At 41.8% G+C, this 12,565-nt stretch overlaps 2 protein-coding genes across 2 annotated transcripts in view; both read left to right on the forward strand.

Annotated features, from left to right (window-relative positions):
- Positions 1 to 12,565, forward strand: part of LOC6579882 (5-hydroxytryptamine receptor 1A) — an 80,513-nt gene that overhangs the window by 16,639 nt on the left and 51,309 nt on the right. The window lies entirely within an intron of this gene.
- On the forward strand, positions 9,684 to 12,176 carry LOC6579876 (trichohyalin). The gene is made up of 2 exons (XM_002005713.4): positions 9,684 to 10,679; positions 10,742 to 12,176. Exons 1-2 carry the CDS (start codon positions 9,851 to 9,853, stop codon positions 11,953 to 11,955), a joined length of 2,043 nt encoding a protein of 680 aa, XP_002005749.1. The 5' UTR covers positions 9,684 to 9,850; the 3' UTR covers positions 11,956 to 12,176.

The following is a 12,565-nucleotide window of genomic DNA, read 5'->3' on the forward strand; positions in this document are numbered from 1 at the left end:
TACCGCAAATTACAGGGGATGCCAAGCGTACGTGTCGTATGCAGCCCGAAACCAGCGCAAGCCCCGCAGCCAGTACCCTCTCTCGGCTGCAACTCAGCCAGCTCTTAGCCAGGTCCCCTGGCCACCAATGACTTCCGCTAGCAGACCTCCACTTGCTTCTTACCACAACTCGCGACCCACCTATGCCCAGATGATCAGGAGTAACCCCCATGACGGAAGCAATTGGCCCCCAGTAGGACACTTCACTGATCCCGGTCATACCCCCAGACAACAAACCCGTTCCACCTACCAGCCCACACCACCCACTGTACAAACAAGCCCCGAGTTTCCGGCACTCATAGCCTCTCTTAATACCCTGAACGAGACAGTAGTCAGACTAGTCAAGATGCAGGAAGAAATGTTGAGCATGCAGTCCAAAATACTGGACCTTCTCGTCGCGCGTGCCAACAATGTCTAATGTAACAAACATTATGTGTTGGAACGCCAGAGGGGTTTCCAACAAAATGCGTGAACTGGAACTCTTTGTTCAACTTCACGATATTCACATTCTGCTAATCAGTGAAACGCAAATAGTGGACGGCTTCGTGCCCAAACTCTTCCGCTTTGCCTGTCACACAGCAAACTACCCATCAACCAGCAATAGGAGAGGTGGCTCCGCCATTTTCGTGAGAGAGGATATTGAACACTTTTTCACCATCCCAGTTCGGTCTGCTTCCATTCAACTGGCCAGGGCCAGAGTAGCTACGGGATTGGGACATGTAGAGTTTGGCGCAATCTACTGCCCACCAAACAATCAACTGTCCATGGCAGATATGCTTGATATATGGCAATCCTTGGACCGGAAATTCCTGATCTGTGGCGATTGGAACGCTCATCACCAATCTTGGGGATCAGCGAGAAGCACCGCTAGGGGTAGAGACCTCTTCAACCTCACGCTGGCTACATCCACACAGATCATAGCCACGGGCAGCCCCACTCGATTCCCAGACCATAATAGGCAACGGCCTTCCTGTCTGGACTTTGGTCTATATAAGGGCATACCTCAGTGGAAGCTGAAAATTGCCTCTTATAACGATCTCGGCTCAGATCATATGCCTCTGGTAATCTCGCTGGATGCCTCTATAAAATGCTACCCTCAGGCCGAAAGACTGATTAATAGAAATGTCGACGTAAACCTATTTAAGTTGATCCTCAACAATATGATGCATCCCGAATTGGAGATAAATTCGGAACAGGATGTTGATGACGCTCTGCACCTGTTCAATGCAAATATTCGCCGCGCTGCCAAGGATGCGCAAAAGACACAGCCTAGTCATACCCCCCGCCAAGCCGGTTCCTTGATACTCACTTCAGAGCTCCGTCATCTACTGCAGCAAAAGCGTCGCTTAAGGAAAATCTACCAGCGTACTCTACATCCGGTAGACAAGTCCAACTGGAACAGAGCAGCAAACTCACTAAGATCGGAGTTGGCCCGACAGCGCTCACAGATGTTTGACGACATGCTTGAAAATATGTCGACTGCAAAAGACGCTAAATTCAACCTGTGGAAAGCCACCAGAAGTAGCAGACGTCAAACCATACGGCAAGCCCCCATCAAAAATGGCCCGGATAGCTGGTGTCGATCAGATGAAGAGCAAGCGGAGGCTCTTGCCACCCACTTAGAGGCCCGCTTCCTGCCGTTTGCTATAGCTTCACAAGAAGATACGCAATCCACCGAGCAAGCCCTGTTGTCCCCACTACAGCTCGATCCACCGGAGGAGCCGTACAATTTTGATGAGGTGGCAACCGTAATCAAACACTTAAACCCAAATAAGGCCCCGGGACACGACAATATCTGTAACCGCACACTCAGAGCACTGCCGGAGAATGCTATCCTCGTTATGGTATTAATCTTTAATGCCATAACGAGGCTTCAGTATTTTCCAGCAGTGTGGAAGGTTGCGCTTGTCGTGATGATCCACAAGACTGGCAAGCCTGAGGAAGACCCTGCTTCATACCGACCTATCAGTCTCCTTCCTTCTTTATCGAAGGTTTGGGAAAGACTGGTCATCCGTCGGCTGGTAGCAGTAGCGGAGGCTAGAAAACTCATTCCGGCTCAGCAGTTTGGTTTCCGCGCTGGACACGGTACTACCGAGCAGCTGCACAGAGTGACGGATCACATCCTCAGGGCTTTCGACAACAAAAAGCACTGTAATGCCATTTTTCTGGACATCGAACAGGCCTTCGATAGGGTATGGCACCCAGGACTGCTGCAGAAGGTCAAGGAACAGCTGCCCTCGCACTACTTCGCTCTGATCCGATCCTACTTGGAGGGTCGTTCTTTCAGAGTGAAAGTTAAATCGAGTCAGTCCTCCACATACTCGATTGCCGCTGGCGTACCACAGGGCAGTATCCTCGCTCCTCTTCTTTTCTGCATCTTCATAGGTGATGCTCCTCTTCCTGATGCTTCAGGCTTTGGAGTCTCCCAAAGTTCAACTTTGGTGGCAACCTATGCGGACGATATCTGCGTAATGGTGTCAACAAAATCCAGCTCCGCAGCGGCGGAAATTCTCCAAGATTTTATTGATTCCTTTGTACAATGGGCGAACAGGTGGAATATTAAAATTAGCGCCACTAAAAGCAAGAGCTTATGCTTTTCTTTAAGAAAGGAGGCGCCCACCACCGTATTCATCAATGGTACCCCCTTGGAAAAAGCCCGGACGGTAAAATACTTGGGCATCCACTTGGACAGTCGGCTCACTTTCAAGCCCCACATTCTGGCGACTGTTGGCACCTGTCGCGCCCGCCTCAAGCAGATGTCCTGGCTGCTACACAACAAAAGCAAGCTGTCCCTTGCAAACAAGCGTATGTTAATAACGCACATAATCACGCCAATATGGAGGTACGGTGTACAAGTTTGGGGAGTCGCCGCAAAGAGTAACCGACAAAAGATCCAGATAATGCAGAACAAGGCCTTGCGCCAAATCACTGGATGCCCCTGGTTCGTAAGAAACTCCTCCTTGCATAGAGATCTCAAAATGGATTCAGTGGAAGAGCAGATCTCATTTCATTCAAGCCGGTATAATGATCGCCTCAAGTCCCACGCCAACCGGCTGGCAAGAAAGCTGCCAAATTCGAAACCCATTCGTCGATTAAAAAGACGACAGTTCGAAAACCTCATCGCTAATAGTAATTAATTTACTTAAATATATATGTTTAAATTTTAGAAGTAAATGTTAAACCTGTGATGTAAATTTTGTTTCAAGGAAGATTATAGGGCAAAATGATGCTCTGGCGCTTCCTACTAATAAAAAAAAAAAAAAAAAAAAAAAAAAAAAAGCCACTCACGAATATAATCAAGTTATACGTCTAAATATTCATTCATATTAAATTGCCTCAATTCCTAGACGAATTTAAGCCATTCATACATTGGCTTCTGTCTCTTGTTGTTGTTGTTGTTGTTTTTGTTGCTGTTGGGTGGCTTTGACGAAAGAAAAAAATCGCCTGTAATGCGGGCGGTCAGCCGATCGGGCACATAAAACGCATAAAATTAAATAAAAATCGTATAAAAAATCCTTTTAAGCACGCAACGTTTCTCGCCAACTTTCCCACCCTCGCACACACTGCCTGTGTTCCCTCTCACACTCTCTCACTCTCCCCCTCCCTCTCTGTCTATCTTTCTTGCTGTCGCCCGTAAAGGCTTTTGGGACTTTCGTCGATGCAGCAGCTCAATAAAAAGCAAAGAAAAAAGAGGAGAGAAGAAAAACCGCAAATTTGCTCAAGATTTTCCAGACCTCACGTTGTGGCCAATGCCTCAGTTTTCGCCCGTTGCCTTCTCCGTCTTGGCCAATGTCTTGGATTTTTGTTTGTTTCGGCTGTTGCTGTTGTTGTTGTTGTTGTTGTTTCTCTATGTTGTTTTCGAGCAATGTCTGCTTTAGTTTAACTTTGGAATATTATCGTTCGTAACCTTTTTCTGTGAGCTTGACAGACGTAAAGCGGATTATACTTAAGAGATTTCTCTTTACATTTTTGCCCTTATTTTCTTTATGCTTTCTTCATTCATTCGGGTTCGTTTTTTTCTCGCTTTGCAGCCACATCAATTTATGAAATTGCTTATAAACATACAGATAGCTATTAAACCTATTAAAATTAGAGCTATTTTTGTTAAATCTGCTCGCTGATCCGCTGAAATATTTTAAATAAAATTTAAACGAATATTAAAATTCATAAATAAATGAAATTTATATCGTTTTATCGCTGATTTGCTGCAATATTCAATGCAATTTACGCTGTCTCAACGGGTTCTATTGGATTTCTTTTCCTCCTCTTTCTATACGTAAATTCCATTAGTCTGAAAATTCTTGATAAACTCGATGGCAGTGCTGACGGCTTCCAGCGTGATGCAACTTTGCATCCGCTGCCTTTCTTCTCGCATCGGCAAAAAACGCGCCCAAGAATCGAAAGTTTGCTGCGTCAAGTCGGCTTCCGGCCTTGTTCGCCTGCCGTTGAAATTTGATTTATTTTCGCTCGAATTGTTTATTTTTGCCTTCAAGTTAGAGCCCAGCTCTTGACTCGATTGAGCTGTGAGCATTTGCATAGCGAGCGGCTTATGAAAATGTCCTTAAAGGACTCGCATTTGTCGATATGTGTGTTCAATAGCCGGCAGTGAACGCGCTTCTGCTTTTAACTACACTCGAGGCCTGCTGGCACCAAAGCAGTTGATTTCGGGCTAACGGGGCGGTTGCGCAATTTTTGCACATTTATCTTCATTTTTCGCATTGTTTTCTTTCGCATTTGTTCGTCGAGCTTTTACGCTGCCCTTTTTACGCGCTTTCCGTTAATGTGTCCTGCGGTTGTTTACGATTTCATGCCACCTTCTGCTAGCACCCGCCACCGCCCACCGCCACGCCCCTGCTGATGTCCCTGTCATCCACATGCTATACGGTCTCTGATCTGATTTCCGTTTCCGTTCACACACACACGCACACACACACAGTTTTGGCAAGTGCTTAATGCCTCCCGCTGTCTTTTGCCGAGTGTCGCTTGCCGAACACAGAATATTGTAGTTTTTGTTCCGGAGTGGAGAGGAGAGTGTAAACAAGACTGAGAAATACCCTAGAAAAATAAGAAATAATTTATAGAATTTTAATTATTTTATTAAATTTAATTTTTATTATTTTATTAAATGAATAGTATTTTTAAAATTATTTATATTCTATTGCAATATATTATCAATTATTTGACTCTGCTCCCGCTCTATTGACCTCATATACCCACTCTGATTTCAGTCACACTTGGCCTTATTTTTTTTAGGTTTTTAAGCTACACGTGTGTGGCCCCCATTTAAATATGAGCATAAAGCATGAAGCGTGCAGCAGGAGGCTTTGCGGCACTTATTTTCAATTTAAGAAATGCAAATATACCCATAAGCCGATTATGCTGATGAGCGCCAGCTTAGTTATGCCAAATTCATGCTCTTATGTGCGAGCGGTGTAAACAATTTAATTTCCTGTTCCCATTCAATTGCCATTTTTTTTCGCTCACATTGAAGATTGCTCGAGCCGAAATTACAAATAACTGCAGAATAACGATCAAACAGAAATTCTACATCAGTAATTTGGTAATATTTGAAATTGACTTTTACCTCTGGGGGCTTGCTTGGTAATCTACAATACAATCGCCTCTCTCGCTACGCTCCACTATGGGGAATTTTGCCGTTTTTCGGGTATTTAGTCATTTTTGCGAAGTATGAAAATTTATAATTTTTTTATGTTAACATCTTAATAAAACTCCAAACTTTAAGGTACTGTACCCAAAATGTTGAATAACAGTCCACTGTTAAGCCTAACAGCTGTTAAAGTCAGCTGTTATCTTCGAAAAGCATTTGCCTTCAGCTTACAATTTGTGTTAGCCGATTTTCAAATCATCGTTATTCAATGACCAGACATTATTTTTGAGAAATTTAAAAAGGATATGAATTTTTAGGGCTTCTACTATGCGTTGGCTTAAAAACCAATTGATGTTTGAACTTATTTTAATCATTTATTGTATAATTAGCAAATGTTGTCAAATTTCATTTCTTGTAAATAAAATTAAACTTTGCAAAGACATATAAAACAGCCACCAGGGCGCACCAGTGTAATTCCAATTGCATGTTATAGAGTAATCAATTGGGATCTTAGTGCCTTTGTCTCAATGTGCACTTTTGCGCACAACCGGCGCAAATCAATTTTTAGCAGGTGACTATGAGCTGACCTGTGTGATATTTGGCTCAATGAAAAAGGCAACTCTAACCAAGAAATAGTAATTGTGATTTTGAAACTAAATAAGACTAATATTGATTCAACTTATAAATGATATTAAAAAAGCAAAAGCCGCTTTTTTTGCCAAAATATAAATTACAAATGGAAGAAATGCAGCAGGAACAAAAACTAGCTGACAACTATGAATGACTGCCTATGACAGCAAATGTTTATAAAAATAATTGTTCATTTGAGGCAGATTATGGAAAGTACTGTTCATCCTGTAGGCTTTTTTGGTAAGGAAGCGTCTGATTTGCCCAACCAGGTCTATAAATCAGACTAATTTCATCATGCATGAGAGCATGAGAGCAGAATCCATAATTTCGCTGATGGTTTTTAACAATGGATACATCTGATCAGATTATTTCTTCGGCAAATCTTTAGAAAAGAGTTTGAAAGCATAAAGGTCGCTGTCTAATGAAGTTGTACGTATTGTATTATGTAAAGTTGAAGGCACAATTAAATCAGTTGAAGAACCCGAATTTTTTTAGCGGATCAATATTTCTGGCTGATTTGGAACTCGAAACTGAAGAAAACTAATTTCGATTTTATGAAAGTTCGATTGTTTTCAATTAAAATTATTATTTTAAAGTATGAACAAGCAAAATTCTTAAAAAAAAAAAAAAAAATTTTTAATACAAAATTTTAATAAATTTTTTTTGGGTGGGCGGTGACACGCCCATTTTTCTAAAATATATTTCTGATGGTATACATATTAATAATACAAAAACCGGATCAAAAAATCTGGCTTAGTTTTTAAGTTATTAATTAATACCCGATAATTTGGATTTTTCCCCATAGTGCGCTCCAAGCAAATTCCATTGCCTACTTATGTGGGCTCAGCAGAGGGCAAAAGTTTAAACAGCTGTCAAAGTCAATGGCAAACTTGGCCGTCTGCATTTGCTGTTTGTTATTGTCAACTTTTTTCAGCTGCTGTTTTTTTTGTTCATATTGATAAATAATTCATAAATTGGGCGTGTGAAGGAGACAGATAGAGAGAGGGAGCGAGAGTGGATGAGACAGCCTCAATGGCAGCACACATACAGTTACATGTGTTCGCAATGCTATGCCATATTGAACCAAATATAAACGCATTAAAATAAATCCGCAAAATTCTGCCACACACACGTACACACCCATACACACGCACAGCTTGTCAACGCCATACAAGCCACAGGAACAGAGAACCAGGCGACATGCGACCGCATTTCAAATTAGCACACACCAAAAGGATTTCTTTTTTTTATAGATATATGTATATATATATATATGTATTTTTTTTTTTTTTCTTGCCTCAAACACACATTATATATACATGTATTCCGTATTTAAAGCCCCAACGAATATATAAAAAAAAAGCCGCCACAAGGCGCATAAATACAAATATGTATAATGCAATATAATAAACGTCAGAAGCAGTCTACAAAAAAAAAAAAAAAAAAAAAAAAAAAAAAGAGGGAAAAGAGCAGAGAAGAAAACAAGAAAACACCCATCCAACTGTGCATTGAAGGGTGAAATCTTAACCAGGCCAACATGCACACACCCACACACACACAGACACACACATACACACACACACACACAGACACAGCTGATGGCTGGATGCTGCGTTATCGTGGTGATAACCCTTTTTAACTTTTTGGCTTACACTTCGTGGCGAGCGTTGCCAAAACTGAAGTGTGCATAAAGACACGCACACACACACAACCAGAAACACGCACACTCACACACGCCCACACACACATGTTTGTATACCAGCAGATTGTGTACTTGGTGCGAGTTGAAGAAGCTAAGCAACTTTAATCCCATTTTGCCAACAAAACACTGTCTGTCAAAGTGACAGACAGATATACACAGACACACACACATATGCATATTTACTATTATATTTAGCTAAACTGCCAAAAGAGCGCATCGAATTTTGCAAGTTTTAGATTCTTAGCACAATAAGAAAAAATCAGAAAATTTGCTCTAGATAAATGCGATAATCATAATTAATTTATACTATAATAAATATAAAAATTAAATATATGGATGCTTTTTCTGATTTTTTGAAGATTTTAATGTTCAAGGATGTCCTTGTTTTTTAAATATTTTTTATACAACCAATTAAATCTTACTTAATTAATATATTCATATTATTAAAATAATAATTAATAATAACGTGTAGACTTTATAATTTATTTTATTGCTATCATTCTGACACAATTAAAGCCAAATGCTCATAGTAAAATATATAATAAATATACCATATTTTTAATATCTATATATATTACAGACAATAAATAATTTTTTATAATAAAATATTTTAATAAACTATCGTACATTTTTGATAATCCCCATAAAAGAAAAAAAGAGAAAATTCTCAATAAATCGTATAAAAAAATCATTTCAAATTAAATTAATTTAATTTAATTAAATCAAATACTTCTCAATAAAAATGTTATATACAGTATTTTTTCGAAAAATAAATTTATGTACATTTATGAATTTAATATATTCAGCTTTCGCATATATTAACATCTATAATGATCCCTGTAATTAACCAACTACAGGGCATTGTTATGACAACCATTTTGGGGCTTAGCTATTATGTTTTGGGCTCACAAATGATAGCCTAATTAGAGTGGCACAAAACTTTCCAAACGTGCTAAGAGGATATTGCAAATTGTTAAAGCTTCAACTAATTTTCAGTTTTAGTGAAAAAGCAAGAATGGGTTGAAAAACATATTAAATAACAAAAGCAACCTGAAGCCCGAAACAGACAATTTAAGCTGTTGAACAGCAAAGCGATTTAGGGGTTGGTCTCACCCTCTGCGGGCAACGGCGCCATAAATGAACTCGAAAACAAAAGCCGATGTTCATTAGTTCGATGCTGAATGGAGCGGCAGTTGAGGCCATAAGGAATACGAGCGAATTTATGCATATAGATAGAATCCTAATGAAGCTAATCATAACTAATTTCCTTGAGAATGGCCTTTAACTACTCCTTTAGTTTCTCCTGGAGCAAGCAGAAACTCTTTCAAATGCTGCAGTTACCCACAAGAAAGAATATTTTAATTAACAGAATTTTAAGGTATTCTCAAATACCACAACAATCTGAACATAATTAAAAGTATATATACTGAAAAAGTTTTATTTTTTAATTAATAAACGATAACTCTCTTTTGTTATGATACCATATGTATTACAAATATTTAATAATTTATTTATAAAATATTTAATAATTTAATAATTTATACATATGTAACAATACTGTTGTTTATTCATTAATTTATTTACTAATTTTATTTAATTTTTTAAATTAATGAAAAATAAGTACATCAATATAGACTCCAGTTCCTTCTCATATATATATTTTTGTGTGATATGTAGTACCCTATAAACTGTCTTAGCAGGTAGGCTACTACTCCACTATCATTCTCTCAAAAAATGCTCCAGACAGCATCTCGATCGTGTCAGATACTCGATAAAAATACATACAATACACAATACTAATAATCCGAAGGAAATTCACACTCGCCACTTGCACGCTTGTTCGTGGTATTCAATCCAAAAAATAGTTCACAATGCCCATTCCCACGATGGACAAGGCCTGTTTGGCGCCGCCGGGCCATGTTAGGTTCTTAGACAATCGCCGGGCAGTGCCGGGGAAACGCAAGATATATCCCGTAGTGGTTACGGCGAAACGCTTTGAGGCCATTATGGGCAGGTCCCGCATGGATAAGAAGCATGCAGCCGCGGCACAGAAGGAGGAGGATGAGCGCTATATGAAGTACCTGCAGGAGGGCAGCGATTGGCTCTGTAAGCATTTTACAAACGTTGGGGCCCAGTCGCTGGATGAGGAAAAGCAAGCGAAACTGGACCAGGAGCTGAGGGAGGGCGAGATCAGGGCGAAGCAAGTGAAAATGGAGGACGATCTGAACCGCAAGAAGCGCATAATAAGAGCCAACCGGATTTTGGAAGACCTGAAGTCGGGCCAACGGGCATTGCACCACGCCGTGGTCGAGAGTCAGGTGGTCCATGAGCGACAGTACAATGAGGCGCTCAACCGGGAGATCGCCGAGGATGCCAGGCGAGAAATAGCCAGACAGGATGCGATCTGCCCGGAGACCTTAATTCCCTTCAGCACCATAACGGAGGAGGAGGTGAAAGCTGAGGAGGTCGCTCGGGCGACTCGAGTGCGGGAGGAATTCCTCAAGGATCTGGAGGAGAGACGTGAAAGGAAATTGGCGCAGGAGGAGCAGGAGCTATGCGACACGCTGATCGAGCGTGCGCAGTACCAATGCCTGCACGAGAAGGAGAAGAAGGAACAGGCTGAGCGGAAGGCGAAGAAGCGCGAGTTCTGCCGTCGTGCCTATCGAGAAGCGCTGAAAGAGAAAGCCAAGATTCGAGAATGTAAGCAAATAGCTCTCAGCTGGCTCCAGGTTAGCTTCTTTAATTACCGCCCTCTCCCCCAGACGAGCGTATTCGGGAACAGATCAACGATCGGGTCATTTGCGTTGATGTGACCAGGCGCCGCAATCTGGACAAGCGCTACAACGTGGAGTATAAGAAAGCGATAGCGGCGAAGATAAAGGAGCGGGCAAGAGTTGCCCAAGAGCTCGGCGAAATGATAAGGGAGAACGAGCGCAGGGAGGCGGAATACCAGACGGAATTGGAGGATCGCTACCAGGCCGAGGTCGAGATGGATGAGGGACGGCGCCAGTGCGAGAAAGACGAGCTCGCCCGGCAGCGTCGCGCCTACGAGCGGGACGAACGCCTACAGGCCGAGGCACGACGGCAGCGCGAGGCGCAGATCCATCGCTTCGAGGTGGCTGAGCGCTTCAAGAACATGGAGACGAACAGACGATTCTACGCCAGCGAGAAACGGAAGCGGGATCAGGCAACGGCCAACCTGCGGAAGGTGCTCTTTGGCCAGCGCGACGAGTTCCTGGCGCGTCGCTTGGCGGAGAGAATGCGTGTTTCGTCGTGCCAGGCGGACCCGTACATCAAGGACGACGTGATGTTCTTCGACGATGCGGCCAAGGCCGTTGTGGAGGCTTACGAGGAGGGAAAGATCATGTATCCGATGGCCAAGGTGGCTGAAACCTATCGCCGTCAAAACCAGATCGATCACGTGCCCGAGGGCCGCATGGTGGGCCGGAGCAAGTTACGTGACTACTGCTGGCCCGGATACTTCTCGAAGGCGGAACTCGCCTACAAAAACTACGAGGCACGCGAGCAATGTCGCCAGGAGCTGGACCAGGAGCGCCAAAAGATCCTCGACAATTGCATTACAATTACGAAGCTGGCGTCCAAGGAGCGTCCGTACCAGAAATGCGAAATGGAGTGCCCCCAGAAGTGCTTCCAGTATCGCGGAATGCCGGCAATCCAAAGTATGGACTCCTTCGACTCCCCCAGCAATTTCATGTGCGAGGAGGAGCCCGTGACCCAGGGTGGCCCCTGTCCACCCAATATTGAGGTAATGACGACGTGCGACGAGAAGGAGGCTCAAACCAGACCCAAAAACTTCAACAATCCTCCGCTCGTCTGTGTGCAGAGAGTGCCCTCAGTGCAATCGGCTGATCAAAAGACTTTATCGCGCCACGCCTCCGAGCATAAGCCACCGTCCGAGCCGGACTGCAAAGACGCCAAGCGGAAGGCTCCACTGCGCAAGAGAGTTTGGCGTTAACTCACGGACAATAATACGATTTCCACGATTGACACACATACGAGGTTTAACTGTAGTCAACCGATCATGATTATGATCATGATCATGATTATGCTTGTATAGCTTGACCTATACATACATATATATATATCACAATCCCCAATTGATAAACTCAATTCCCAATAGCTTTGTATATTTATATATTTATATGTATGTGTATGTATGTATATGTATATGTGTATATATATGTATATGGATACGTAGATATGTATGAGTATGTATATATATAAATGTATATATACATATGTGCATATGCATATCTATGTATATGTATGTATATGTATGCATCAATGCATTTAAGTGAATTAAATAAACGTAGATAGGAGATAAATTCAAGGAGCTTTTATTTAAGAGCAGCAAAATATGCGAGGTATTAAATGTGGGTTGATTGAACTTGGGCAAAAGGGAAGCAGTATGAATGACAGAAAATCTAATAAGCCATTTCTCATGCCTCAATTTCGATCATGGCTAGATTGAAAAAAAAATTGGATGCAGAAATGCAAAATTTTCTACTAAAAATAAAAGGGAAAAAATTAATTATAAAATTTTTATTTAAATTTAAAAAAATCAA

Source organism: Drosophila mojavensis, unplaced genomic scaffold, assembly GCF_018153725.1.
Source record: "Drosophila mojavensis isolate 15081-1352.22 unplaced genomic scaffold, ASM1815372v1 contig_80, whole genome shotgun sequence".
NCBI lineage: Eukaryota > Metazoa > Arthropoda > Insecta > Diptera > Drosophilidae > Drosophila > Drosophila mojavensis.